At 31.2% G+C, this 13102-nt stretch overlaps 1 protein-coding gene across 19 annotated transcripts in view; it reads right to left on the bottom strand.

The window, feature by feature from the left end:
• LOC132734601 (trichohyalin-like) overlaps positions 1 to 13102 on the bottom strand; it is an 86406-nt gene that overhangs the window by 9833 nt on the left and 63471 nt on the right. For 16 of the 19 annotated variants that reach the window (XR_009626341.1, XR_009626342.1, XM_060721393.1 and 13 more), the window contains 3 exons: positions 10860 to 11035; positions 5034 to 5090; positions 3127 to 3291 (listed from right to left, as the gene is read on the bottom strand). Coding sequence is in view for 17 of the 19 variants with exons in the window: in XM_060721393.1 (XP_060577376.1) it covers positions 3127 to 3291; positions 5034 to 5090; positions 10860 to 11035 (398 nt within the window). In the remaining 2 variants the exon portion in view is untranslated. Of the gene's footprint in view, positions 1 to 3126; positions 3292 to 5033; positions 5091 to 6998; positions 7020 to 8581; positions 8618 to 10859; positions 11036 to 13102 lie in introns of all 19 variants that reach the window. The other 3 variants (XM_060721382.1, XM_060721383.1, XM_060721387.1) reach the window with 3 other exon arrangements.

Here is a 13102-nt window from a genome sequence, read left to right as displayed (position 1 = left end):
TGTCCGTTTAAATTGTGATAATGTGCCAGATGTTAGTGTGGGTATAATTGAAGTTTTATTGCATATGTACATGCCATAAGAAGACTGACTAGGCCTGTTACAGTTTGATTTTGAGAAGTGTTTGCATAAGTGTTGCTGTGTAATAGCAAAACAAAAAACTTTTTTTCTCTTTTTTTTTGTTTTGGTGAGATTGACTTCCTTAAGTGGAATGATGGATGTGGCTAGGGCAAGGGATTGTTTTCTCTCTGTGAGAGGTGTGTCTAGGAAAGGGGGATTGTTTTCTCACTTGGAGAGGTGTGGCTAGGGAAGGGAGATTGTTTTTCTCACTGTGAGAGATGTGATGTAAGGAAAGGGGATTGCTTTCTTTCTGTGAGAGGTGTGGCTTCAGGGCAAGGGGAATGTTTTCTCACTATGAGATATGTGGTGTAGGGAAGGGGGATTGCTTTCTTTCTGTGAGAGGTGTGGCTTCAGGGCAAAGGGAATGTTTTCTCTCTGTGTGTTAGCGATTCGAGGAGGAAAATTGAGAGAGTAGCAGTTGTTTAAACTTGTGGAGATTTGGGAAAGCACATTGGTAAGGAAGCATTTGTTTAAAATTGCATACAAATTGAGCTTATCAGGTTTGCCAAATCATAGTATAACTTAATAGAACCTCTGTTCCTTGACACATCGGACATTGCCGAAACCTTCAAAACCCACATAAACTAAAATATTTCTTGCATATTGTTAAAACTATGAAACATTGAACCCCCAAAAAAACAAGTCTTTTATTTTTGTACGAAATAGAGAACAAAACATATACCTCTTCCTAATTAACATAACAGTCCAAATATTGACCAATAAGTCTTGACAATTATCAACAATAAACGTTTTTGTCATAAAAGTGTATTAATTTTTATAGAGGCATATTTTATATGTTTATATTCATCTAAATAGTGATTCTAATAGCTTAAATAGGGGGTTGAAAAAAATCGCTAAAGATTTTAAAGATGGATGTATGGGGGTTCTAAAGTGGTGTTTGGGAAGTGGGAGAGTTATAATACAACACAACTTGAAATATTGAATTTTCTTTGTGAAAATAATACTGTCATGTTGTGGAAGTAGGACTGAATGGTCAAATGTAGGATTGCTCTGAACGAGGGTTAAATGAGCCGCGTCACGACAAAACCAACAAAGTGCATTTGCGACCAGCATGGATCCAGACCAGCCTGCGCATCCGCGCAGTCTGATCAGGATCCATGCTGGTCGCTATCAGTTTCTCTACTTGTAATAGAGTTGGTAAGCGAACAGCATGGATCCTGATCAGACTGCGCGGATGCACAGGCTGGTCTGGATCCATGCTGGTCGCAAACCCATTATGTTGGTTTTGTCGTGACACGGCTCAAATATATTTTGAAAGATTTTGCAATGATTTATGCATTTTGAATTGCATTGTGGATAGGTAGTGAATACATTTGTTTAAATGTATATTGAAAAAATATCTGGAATACACTGCATTTTAAATATGCATAGCACCAAAAGTCAAGCTAATTATATACATATATAAGTAAATACCAGGTTCCCCGGCACATGCATAAGCAAAACATTTAATTTGTACACATTATGCAGCATATTACATAAAGCATTACATTTTGTACAACATGGCATATACATTTTACAAGTAATATAAATCTGGGTTTTATAGATACAACAAAGTTAAAATAAGGGGTAACATTGGGTAATAAAGCAAGCTCCGGGTTACAGGCAACATGTACAAAAATGTTATATCTGTTCAATGATCAGTTATTCTGTCTGGACAAAAACAATCATCATTTTTTAGGGAAAATTCACCAAAATTATATTATACATATTTATTATAGTTAGTTATTGTTATTTTGTGTTGGAAGCTGTAAGCTTATTGTAATACTCTTGAATCTTTTCCTAGAACTTACTTAAGTACTAAGCAATGAGTGTAAAATTTCTTGCTCCTAGAAACAACGGCTTGCCCTGTCGGGGGTTTGAAACCAACATAGCCAGCAATCTTTAGATTTCTTATCTGAGGCATTAACCACTAGGCCATGCTGCTCTTCAAAATATGTACTGACTGTCAATAGCTTACAGTGCAGACCATGATCAGAAAGGCATAGATGTGCCAGTTGATCTTGGTCTGCATTGTTCACATGGTTACAGTTGCCCCCCGCAGGGTAAGAGTAAAAAAAAATACTGGTATTAATCATAATACAGATATAACAATTTTTGTCTTATTTTAGCATTCTGTTTTCATACACATGTGCAACAAGGGATAAAAGCAAAAAATTATGAATGTTAACTGATTATGCAAACAGCACTCAAAAGTTCACCATAGCAATGCATACACCTAATAAAGTAGTATTTGACTTTTTTTTTGTTATAAATTTCATAAATACTTTCTCTGTCACTAAACTCTGAAAAATAAACTTTTAGCAACATCAAATATCAACATTATCTGAAAAGATGCATTTTAACAGGAGAGCTGTGAGTTAAGGACAGTGTGCTCGACTATTCTCAGTGCTTGATAGTAAAACAAGAGCCTAGATAATGTAATTTAAGAGCATAGATAATGTAATTTTTTTTAAGTACAAAAAGGGCTATAATTCTGTCAAAATCAATATTAGAGTTATGGGTCTTGGACAGTGAGCTTCTATTATGCTCTAAAATAAATGTGTGAAGTTTCAAACTATTCCTTTCAGGAGTTTTGGAGATACAGTGCTTAACTAGAACTTAACCACATTGTGACGTCGACACCTACAATAGATCTTCCTATTCTTTGAATTATCGAGCTAAAATTTATCTTAATAAATCTAAATAACTATGAAAGTTTCATAAAAAGAGAAATATAAGTAACTAAATATCGACCAAAACACCTTATTTTTTTTAATTGTTGCATACCAGTATATACTTATGCCAAAAGTAAAATAAGATCATTGTCCTAATTTTTCAATCAAATTGTCTCAGACTAAAAACAACATATACTTTTCTCCTTCTATTTAAAGTTAATAATCTATAATTTTCAAGATAACTTTTAAGACTAGGGAAAAGTACTATAAAGTTAGAAAAATATTATAAGATTAAATTTCGTCAACTTTACTATAGGATGGTCAAGATACTAACTGTGACAGTAACTCCCTTTTTTCGGACAAAAGCTGCTTATAATTTCCATCCATTTTATCCTTCCAGTCTAGTTCTTTACGTAGAGTTGCCCTCGTTAACCGTAAATCTTCATCCATCCGGTTCAACTGATCTTGAACTCGATGTTTTTCTTTTGTATAAAATTCTCTGGAAAAAAAAAATAGGCCGCAGATGATGAAAACTGTCAAAATTTAAAACTGATTTCAGAATGAACTGAAAACTTGATAAAATCTCTTGCAAAATAAATACATTGACATCTTTCCTTTATATTCCTTGAGCATGAAGAAATCATTTTTATAGACATAAATCTGTAAGATTCAAATTTTGAGGTGAGAACATTATTCTCATCTGAATTCTAAACAAATATCTAAAAAAATCTAAATAAAATCAAACAGAGCTGGAGAAAATTTGTTTAATTGTTTTAAGTTAAACAGACTTCTTATACACCAGATTCAATAAAATATCTTAGAATAATATCATTTTATGTTTAGAACAATATAAAGAATTAAAAAAAAAGGAAAGATTCAAATAAACCCATTTTTAAAACCATTTAAGAATATAAAATATGAAGACAAATATGTTTTGCATAGTTTCTATCCCAAATCATGTCTTGAGAACTTGAAATATATTACATGACTGTATTCTTAATGATATTATAGTTGTAATAAAAAACCAAATCTGCCAATGGTATCTACATATTTTACTATACCACAATCACCTCTAAATCTTTTTTTACAATAATTCTTGTAAATTTAAGTTTGATCCAGTAACATATCATAAAAGCAAAATACTTTATAGGACAAGTTATTTTTCTTATATTGGACATTTATGAATTTTAATTCCATAACAGTGAAAAAATGTCTTTGAAAGGAAATCATAACAGAAACAGAAGTAGACTAAGATTCACTGTGAAAATAAGCGCCTGCACATGTACCCACATTTCCTGACAAATTTATGAGCATAATATGATTCACAGTCATCTTTTAATGTACATAAACATTACACAGTTATTTAATGTAATAGCCAAGGGAAATCACCCCTACAGATTTCAACCAATATAGCTGATTATATCCCTTTGGTTACACAGATATAATTTCATGTACATATAGAGCTGCACAGTTGGTGTTTTACATTTAAATCAAGTTAGTTATAAATTGATGTACATAACTATGAAGTAACATTTTTTGAGCCCATTTAAATCTAAACATTGATTACTGGTGTAATTTTGAGTCGTAAACCAGTCCGAAATCTAAGCCTTCTATGCTCTAGTGCAGATGTCCTTACGATCACTACATAAATCTACCACTCGTAATTTAAATAAAAAGAAAACATTCTCAATTTTTTTCTGAGGGTCTCCATTTTTTTCTGAGGGTAAAAAGCTTCAAAATTTTTCCCAATTGAAAAAGTTAACAGACGGTCTTTTTGCATTTGAAAATTCGCAAGTTTGTCAGGATTTGCTGTGATACGCATTTATTTTCACAGTGAAGAGTAACGAAAAATAAACAAATAAACTAAGTTATTCGCCAAGCCACTCTGAGCAACTCGTAGCCAGAAAAAAAGACGCTAAAAATCAAACAGGTGTACGGAAAAGTACGGCTAAATGAGGTGATGATTATGACAAGAGAGGTTGTAAACATATGAGGCGCGTCATGGCAAAGCCAACATAATGGGTTTGCGACCAGCATGGATCCAGACCAGCCTGCGCATCTGCGCAGTCTGATCAGGATCCATGCTGTTCGCTTAACAACCCTATTACAAGTAGAGAAACTGATAGCGAACAGCATGGATCCTGATCAGACTGCGCGGATGCGCAGGCTGGTCTGGATCCATGCTGGTCGCAAACCCATTATGTTGGTTTTGTCGTGACGCGGCTCAAATAGCAATGTTACCCGGGGAGCTCATGATATTCTTGTTCAATGGCGTAGTAATTGTACATGTCATCGCCGCTAAACACAATAAAAATATAAATATATACCTTTTTTTTAGAAACACTGATAGAGAAATAAAATAATAAATATTATACAATGTAGCTGCAATCTTTGCCAATAGAAATTACGAGAAAAAATAAAGTTATTTTAATTCTATATTTTAATTATTATATTTCCGTTACAAGCCAGGAGTATTCTAAGCACCATTAATTTACTACCCAGTAAGTTTCGTTAACATAAATTTGGCAATATTCAAGGCCGTAAAATGCCTTTGGCAGATTTGGTTTAGTAAATGCATCTGATTTTATAATCAGGACAAAAATTAATGGTTAATGAAAAAAAAATCTGGTCATATTTTAAAATAATTAATAAATATTCAAGAAATTCATCCATCATATTTTATTTGTCAAACAATAGTATCAATTGCACTATTAACATTTTCTTGCCGGAATTTCAAACTCCAAGAAAGAACGCATAGTACATTTTTACTGCATACCATGAAAAATTTACAAACAAAAAAATATGCAATTTGATAAAAATAGATGTTAGGCTATTTTTCAAACATTGTTTTTGTTTAAAGCAGTTTGAATATACAGGCAGCATATCTGTTAATTAAACACTGAAATTCAATTTTATCACCATAGCAACAAGAATCATTCAATAGACAGGACATCACTGAACATGGACAGATGCATAGCTATTTGACAATGAAAACATTTGAGCCACGACAAGACAAAACCAACATAATGGGTTTGCGACCAGCATGGATCCAGACCAGCCTGCGCATCCGTGCAGTCTGATCAGGATCCATGCTGTTCGCTATCAGTTTATTTACTTGTTATAGTGTCTGTAAGCGAACAGCATGGATCCTGATCAGACTGCGCGGATGCGCAGGCTGGTCTGGATCCATGCTGGTCGCAAACTCACTATGTTGGTTTTGTCGTGACGCGGCTCATTTTATTGCAAAAACTATAAGTTAAATTCTGGTTTATTTATTTTTTTCTTTTTATCATGTCCTCACCGCAGAGTAAAATTTAGGACAAATTCAAAACCATTCTGCAAATGATGAAATAATTGAATTGTGAAGTGTGTGTTCTTTTTATTAAAACTTTTTATTTATCATACAAACTAATTAACAAATAAGCTTCAAAATCATTTAATAAATAAGCACTTTTCAATCAGTATATTGGTTTTAAACTTATGGTACAAAAATAGCATGCTTCATGCGAATGATGTGGTTTATTTTCCTGTGCCACAGTGGAAAGAGAATTGACAATTACAAAATTTAGTTGATTTTTACCATCTTAAAATAAATTGCCTTTTAAGAATAACTGTTTTTGCTCAATTAATGAAAATCCTATTATTTCAGCTATAACATTAGTATAACAGTTGAAAGACCATAGTTCAATTAATCAAACTACTCTAGAAAGACCATAGTTCAATTAATTAAATTGAAAATCTAGAAAGACCATAGTTCAATTAATTAAATTGAAAATCTAGAAAGACCATAAATCAATTAATTATTAACTGACAATTTAGAAAGACCATAGTACAATCAATTAAATTGAAAATCTAGAAAGACAATTGTTCAATTAATTAAATTGAAAATCTAGAAAGACAATAGTTCAATTAATTAAACTGACAATCTAGAAAGACCATAGTTCAATCAATAAAACTGACAATCTAGAAAAGACCATAGTTCAATTAATTAAATTCACAATCTATAACTAAAATCTGGTATGTTTAATGCTTTTTCGGAAACTTAAGTTACTGAACGATATAATGTTATTATGTACAATAATGAGTGATATTGTCTTATTTATCTCTCATGCAATGCATTATGGACTATTATAGCATAACTAGACAACAACAACAACATTCACATTTATGCGTAAATATTGTAAACGTTTCATTCTAGCTCAATACCTTGTACCCTCGTCATAGTCGCTGAAATATTGTTTATCTATATAATATACTACATAATAACATAGAATACATGTACTAGGAATAAATGTGACATGTCAGGGGTAAAAATGCCTGTTGGAAGTTTGAAGTAATAATAGTATGCCCCGTTTAAATAAATTATCATAATTATTATGAATTCCTATAATTCAAATGAAGTAAAATATCAATATCATTTACACAAGACTCGGGTCTCTTATTGCCCGACATGTCACATTATGTTTGTTTATCTATATATTACTGCATTATATATACACAATACTAGAAAAAAACATGATGTGTCAGGGGAAAAGATGCCCATCATGTGTTTGAAGTGACAATTGTATCGCCTTCATCCTAAATTCTTCTTTTTTTATCAATATTGATATTAATCCAAATGGAGCAAATATCAATTCTATTAAACCAAACTGGTCACCCTTTGGCCCAATACATCACATTTTGATATAAATATATACATGTTTTAATTATGTAAAATATATAGGAAATTCCGATACAAAATATTTTAACAAGCTGTGTCAAGCCATTATGGTCCTTGTTGAGTTAAAGTGATGTCAGGGAAAAGTGATGTTGTTATATGTTGCCAACATTTGTATTTTAATTGATAAATACGTCTATTTCATGAAATTTTCCACATGCTAACCATTTGAATTAATATTGAACCAAACTTGTGATTGTGGGTATGACTGTCAGCCAAAAAATTCAGCCAAAAAAATCAGCCAAAAAAATCAGCCAAAAAAAATCAGCGAAAAAATTCAGCCAAAAAGTTCAGATTTTCTAAGACAATGCACAAGGACCATATACCTAGATGCAGCTCATACAATGTACTGACATTCCACTGTATAAAAAATCATTTACTTAGTATACTGTAAAATCAGTTACAAGTCAAACTCCTTCAGGACATCAGGATGTGACAAATTTAATTATTATAAAGGCAGCTCATTAGTTTGCTATATCAATGGCAATATAACATAAACTTGGAATTAAAAAAAAAAAAACTACCTAATATTTTTGGTACACTACAGTTTTACTCTGCCATATCAATATACCTTTTCCCACCATCAAACTGTTTACTAATTCAAGCGATTAAATGATCAGAATCTTTCTCAAATTGGATTAGGAATTTGAATATATTTTTTTTAATACAATTTTCATCTTTTATGATATATAATATTAGACCGGTTTCAACCAACATGCAAGTTCAAGCTACATTAACATGCTATCTGAGGGTTCAATGTGACACAGTTAGATATCCTATTTTTAATCCTTAGCCTTTGTCATGTCCATGCAGTTTGTCCGTGCATCCATACAGCTCTACATAAATGATAACTTAATTTTTGTATTTTGATATCAAAATCCCTTAAACTTTAAATGGACTGTTCCAAATTCAAAGCAGGGCAAATCCATTGCAGGAAATAAGGAGGTTAGGGTAAAATACAACAGTGTCATACTGAAGCCTCAGATTTATGTAACCAATTCTGAATAATAAGGACAAGGCATTTCAAATTTTTTCCAATCATTCTCAATATAGAATTGTTCCCACAACATACTTTCGTAAATCACATGTTGTACATATCCCTAGATCACTGAAAAAAAGCAATTGTATTTAAACACATTTTGCTAAGCACTATCAAAAATTCAATTTAAAACACATTTAGGTGAACATGAATAAATTCAATTTGATGTCATATCAGAAACATCTATTGAATAGCTCGACAGTATTGAAAACTGGCAATGAACAAAATTATGTTATCTACAACTAACATTGTTAATTTTTATAATTATTTGAAGAATGTGGCCTTATCTCAACTTAATTACAACAATGAAGTTATTTCCCCTCAATTCTCTTCAAGAATAACATAATTTTTTTCAAATCAGCACATCATTTTAATAAGAAAATCAAGGAAGTGCACATGTATGACCATGTATTCTTAACATTTTTACAAAAACATTGTCATAGAAAATGGAAATTTCAGAAAAAAATGTCAAACAAATTCAAAACTCAATGTCTATGGACCTAACGCAAGACATATAGTCATAAAAGCAATAGGGTAAAATATTACTCAAGTAATAAGCCCCTTCTAGGAAATTTTATATGAATCTCCTACAATTATATTTTTAATGAAATAAATTTGGTTTATAAATAGAAAATGGATATTGAATACAATAAAATAATTAATAACAAGCAATTATCATAGTATTGCAAGCAATACATAAGTCCCCTACCGGTAAGAGCCCAAGCAACATTCTGAAGGGCCATTGGCCATTCACTTAGGTTCATATGTTAAGTGTTGAAAAAGTTCTTTAAAAGTGATCACACGAAACAGTTTTTATGTACAGACAGACGGACTGAAGGACACTCTAAAGTTATTTTTTAAACATCCCTGTTATCAAAATATAACATTTTTAAAATCCAATCATGATTGAAGAAGTTGGAGTAAAAATTACCAATTTCTCAAAAAAAAGTCTAAGTTCAAAAGGGGCATAATTCTGGAAATAGTCTTGCTAGAGTATTGAACACTCACAAATGTTGAGTGATAATAAGAAACATTTATCTGAAGTTTGAAGTAGATACATTCAGAAAAAGAAGTTATTAAAAAAACAATGTTTTTTTTCATGAAAATTTTAAGTTCAAGGGAGGTAATTCTGATAAATTTTGTGCTAGAGTTGTAAACCTTGTCACATATGATGTGGTTGATGATAAGCAATTTATACTTAAAGTTTGAAGAAAATACCTTAAGAAATAAAGAACTTATAGTGAAAAAACTTAAAAACTAGAATCAGAAATCTTGAAATTCAGTCTATTTGTTGCCATAGCAACCAGAATTTTCAATATAGGAAGGAAAGAAAAAGACGTGCATAATCTCCATACTGCCATCTATCCATATATCAAGTTTCATAAAAATATATTCAGTACTTTTTTCGTTATCGCGGGATCCAGGTTATGTGTAAAATTTGCCATATTTTCAGTCTATTTGTTGCCATAGCAACCAGAATTTTTAACATAGGAAGAAAAGAAAAAGACGTGCATAATCTCCATACTGCCATCTATCCATATATCAAGTTTCATTAAAATATTTTCAGTACTTTTTGCGTTATCGCGGGATCCAGTTTTGTGGACGGACGGACGGACAGACGGACGGACTGACGGACGGACAGACAGACGGACGGAGGGTAAACCTAAAGTCCCCTCCGGTAAACCGGTAGGGGACTAACAATTTTACATATGGTTATATACATTAACTATATCTAAGTTAATACACAATAATCAGCCTATCTATATTAAAGCCAAAAAAAAGGAAGGAAAGAAATCATATACAAATAGTATTATTATAAAATACATCACTATACATTATAATATAATAAGCAAATATAGAATATTGAGGCTACAACAGCATTTGCTATCCATTATCTTAAAATCAATGGAGGCTTTCATTAATTTTGCAAATATGTAAATTTTATCATCTAAATTGAGATTACAATACCCTTTTAACCCTTAGCATGCGATCAGAAACAATTTCTACAGTGCAGACCAAGAAAAGCTGAGGTCCATCCATGTTGCCTGATTATGGTCTGCACTGTTTGCTATTCAGTCAGTAGATATTCTTTTCTTAAAATTATGAATGGTTTTCACAAGATTGGAAGATGGGGCAAGACCAATTCAAACCATTTACCAATTTGTAAAGGTCAAAGAATACCAAATTTGTTACACACACAAATCCTTTTGCCTTTGCATAAAAAACTAATCATACAGCATCTAGTAATAGTTTCTAAGACATGTAAGTTATTTGTTTTGTAATGATATTTTTATCATTGTACTTGTCATACCTTGCTTTGAGAAGTTTTGATTTTGTCCGAACTTTCCTCTCCTCATACTTTCGGTCAATAATTTCTCGCCTCTCGTTCACTGTGAGTAACTCGTACTGCAAATCTTTTATGTCCTTTTGTAGCTTCAATATCTGCTCCATCATTGACCTTTTACCGACCTCTGTCATATGTTGTTGCTATGGAAACAATAATAATAAAGGTAAAGGTCAAGGTCAACAAAATGATTAAAGGTCACATCAAGGAAACAAAGGCATTTTACAAATATGAGTGAGTTGTGCTATAATGTGTAGTTTATTTTTTGAGAAAATTTCATTTTTTGTATGAAACATATCATTTCTTGTATGAAACATGTCATTTTTTGTATGAAACATATCATTTTTTGTATGAAACATGTCTTTTTTTTGTATGAAACATACCATTTTTTTGTATGAAAAAAAAAACAACAAAAAAAACAAAATAGTTCAAACATAGTGTTTGATTTAAATGTTTGAAAACTAAAGTGACCCTGAAAAGAACAAATAAATAAGAAAGTGGTAAATACCCAAAGAATGCTACAGAAAAGCTATATTCCATTTCTTTGCTATAGGAAAATGCTACTTAAAGATATATAAAGCATGCAATAGAGAAGGTGGATGGAAACATGCAATTATCTCAACAAAACTTACATTAAAATTGTAGATCAAAATACCATTTTTTACAAATTTACAAACACATATTGTGATAAAATAATGCAATATTACCAGAACCAAAGTTAAGAGTCCATGACAGTTCTTTATAAACAATTTTTTAGTATTAATACATTACATTTACATTTATACAAATTGCATGTTTATAAATTAGATTACTTTTCGACTGTCTTTAATATACATTAGACAGATAAAAGAAAAATCTTAACAAAATTGAAAATAAATTGGTGACCTAAAAAAAATTAAATTGATGTATTAGTTTCAAGATTTAAAAAACAAAACAAAATAACAATCTACTTTTTAAATGCAATATTTATAATATTTCATATAAAACTCATTAGTTCAGGGCACCCTATAAACCAGCGGCCAATGTAAGGTCCCTTACTAATCTAACATAGCCTCTGTTTTTTCCAAATTTCAAATACCGGTAAGTAATTCCCAAAAGCAGCCAATAAAACTACAGTTTCAACATCAGTGAAACAAGAATTGTTTTGTGACGGAATTTTGCAGGTTGTATGATCATATATTTGTATAGAAGGCATCCATAAGAAAGTTTTTCAACTTTTAACATTTTTTTCACACTTCCCTAAATGCTGAGTAATTTTTCCCAATTTATAACACAGCCCAAAATTTCCAAAAAAAACAAACTAGAAGGGTTGTGTAACCTTGCTCAAGGTAGGTAAAACAACACTAATGATGCTTGGTGATACAAAAATAAAACATTGTTACTGAGCAGAAAAGTTTTATATAGTATTCATATTTAATATGGCAATATATATGGCAATATTTACAGCTAAGTGCAGTGATATATACATGGCAAGATTAAATTGCTAACATGCTGCTAACTCAAAGAATATATTATTATATCAAAACATGCTGATAAATAAGCAATGATAATCACATAAAAAACTGTTTCCATAGTTTCAATGACACTTTGATAATTGTTATTTACAACAAAAATAACAACAACAACAATAACTGCAACATAAATGCTTAGCAACAAAGCTGAAGAAATTGGCAATGAATAAAATGGAGAGCATGAAATAATAAAACAAGCAAATAGCTAATAGTAATAAGCTCCCTTATTTTTTTACTGATTTTTTTACAAATAGCTGCTCCCTAGTTTTTTTTTATAAAAGGCTCAGTCCTTGATTTTCCCCCAATGGATGCTCCGTTATTTTTACTTATGGATACTCCTTAATTTTTTTCTAATGGATGCTCCCAGATATTTCCCAAAAAATGCCTTACTGATGCTAGCTGACTTTTTAACTAACAATTACTCCCTGATTTTGTTTTAACAAAGAAAGAAAACATGGCCTTACTATGAGGAAATTCAGGAATAAAAGTTTCAAGCCTAAGTAGTTGTCCTTGGCCTTAAAGAAATCAACTAGAATTAACTGAATTATTATTTAACTTTTGTGTCTGATAAATTGTTTCAAAATAACAATGCAATTGCCTATCATAACTCAGGAGCTCAAAGTAAATGTGTATGTATTGAATGTTCATAAATAAAATCGTGCAAAGCATGCATATGATGAACATTTTTCTTAACAAACA

This window comes from Ruditapes philippinarum, unplaced genomic scaffold (genome assembly GCF_026571515.1).
Source record: "Ruditapes philippinarum isolate M1 unplaced genomic scaffold, ASM2657151v2 ctg6432_1_1_1_1, whole genome shotgun sequence".
NCBI lineage: Eukaryota > Metazoa > Mollusca > Bivalvia > Venerida > Veneridae > Ruditapes > Ruditapes philippinarum.
The sequence above is the reverse complement of the archived record's forward strand: the minus strand, read 5'-3'. Positions and strand labels throughout refer to the sequence as shown.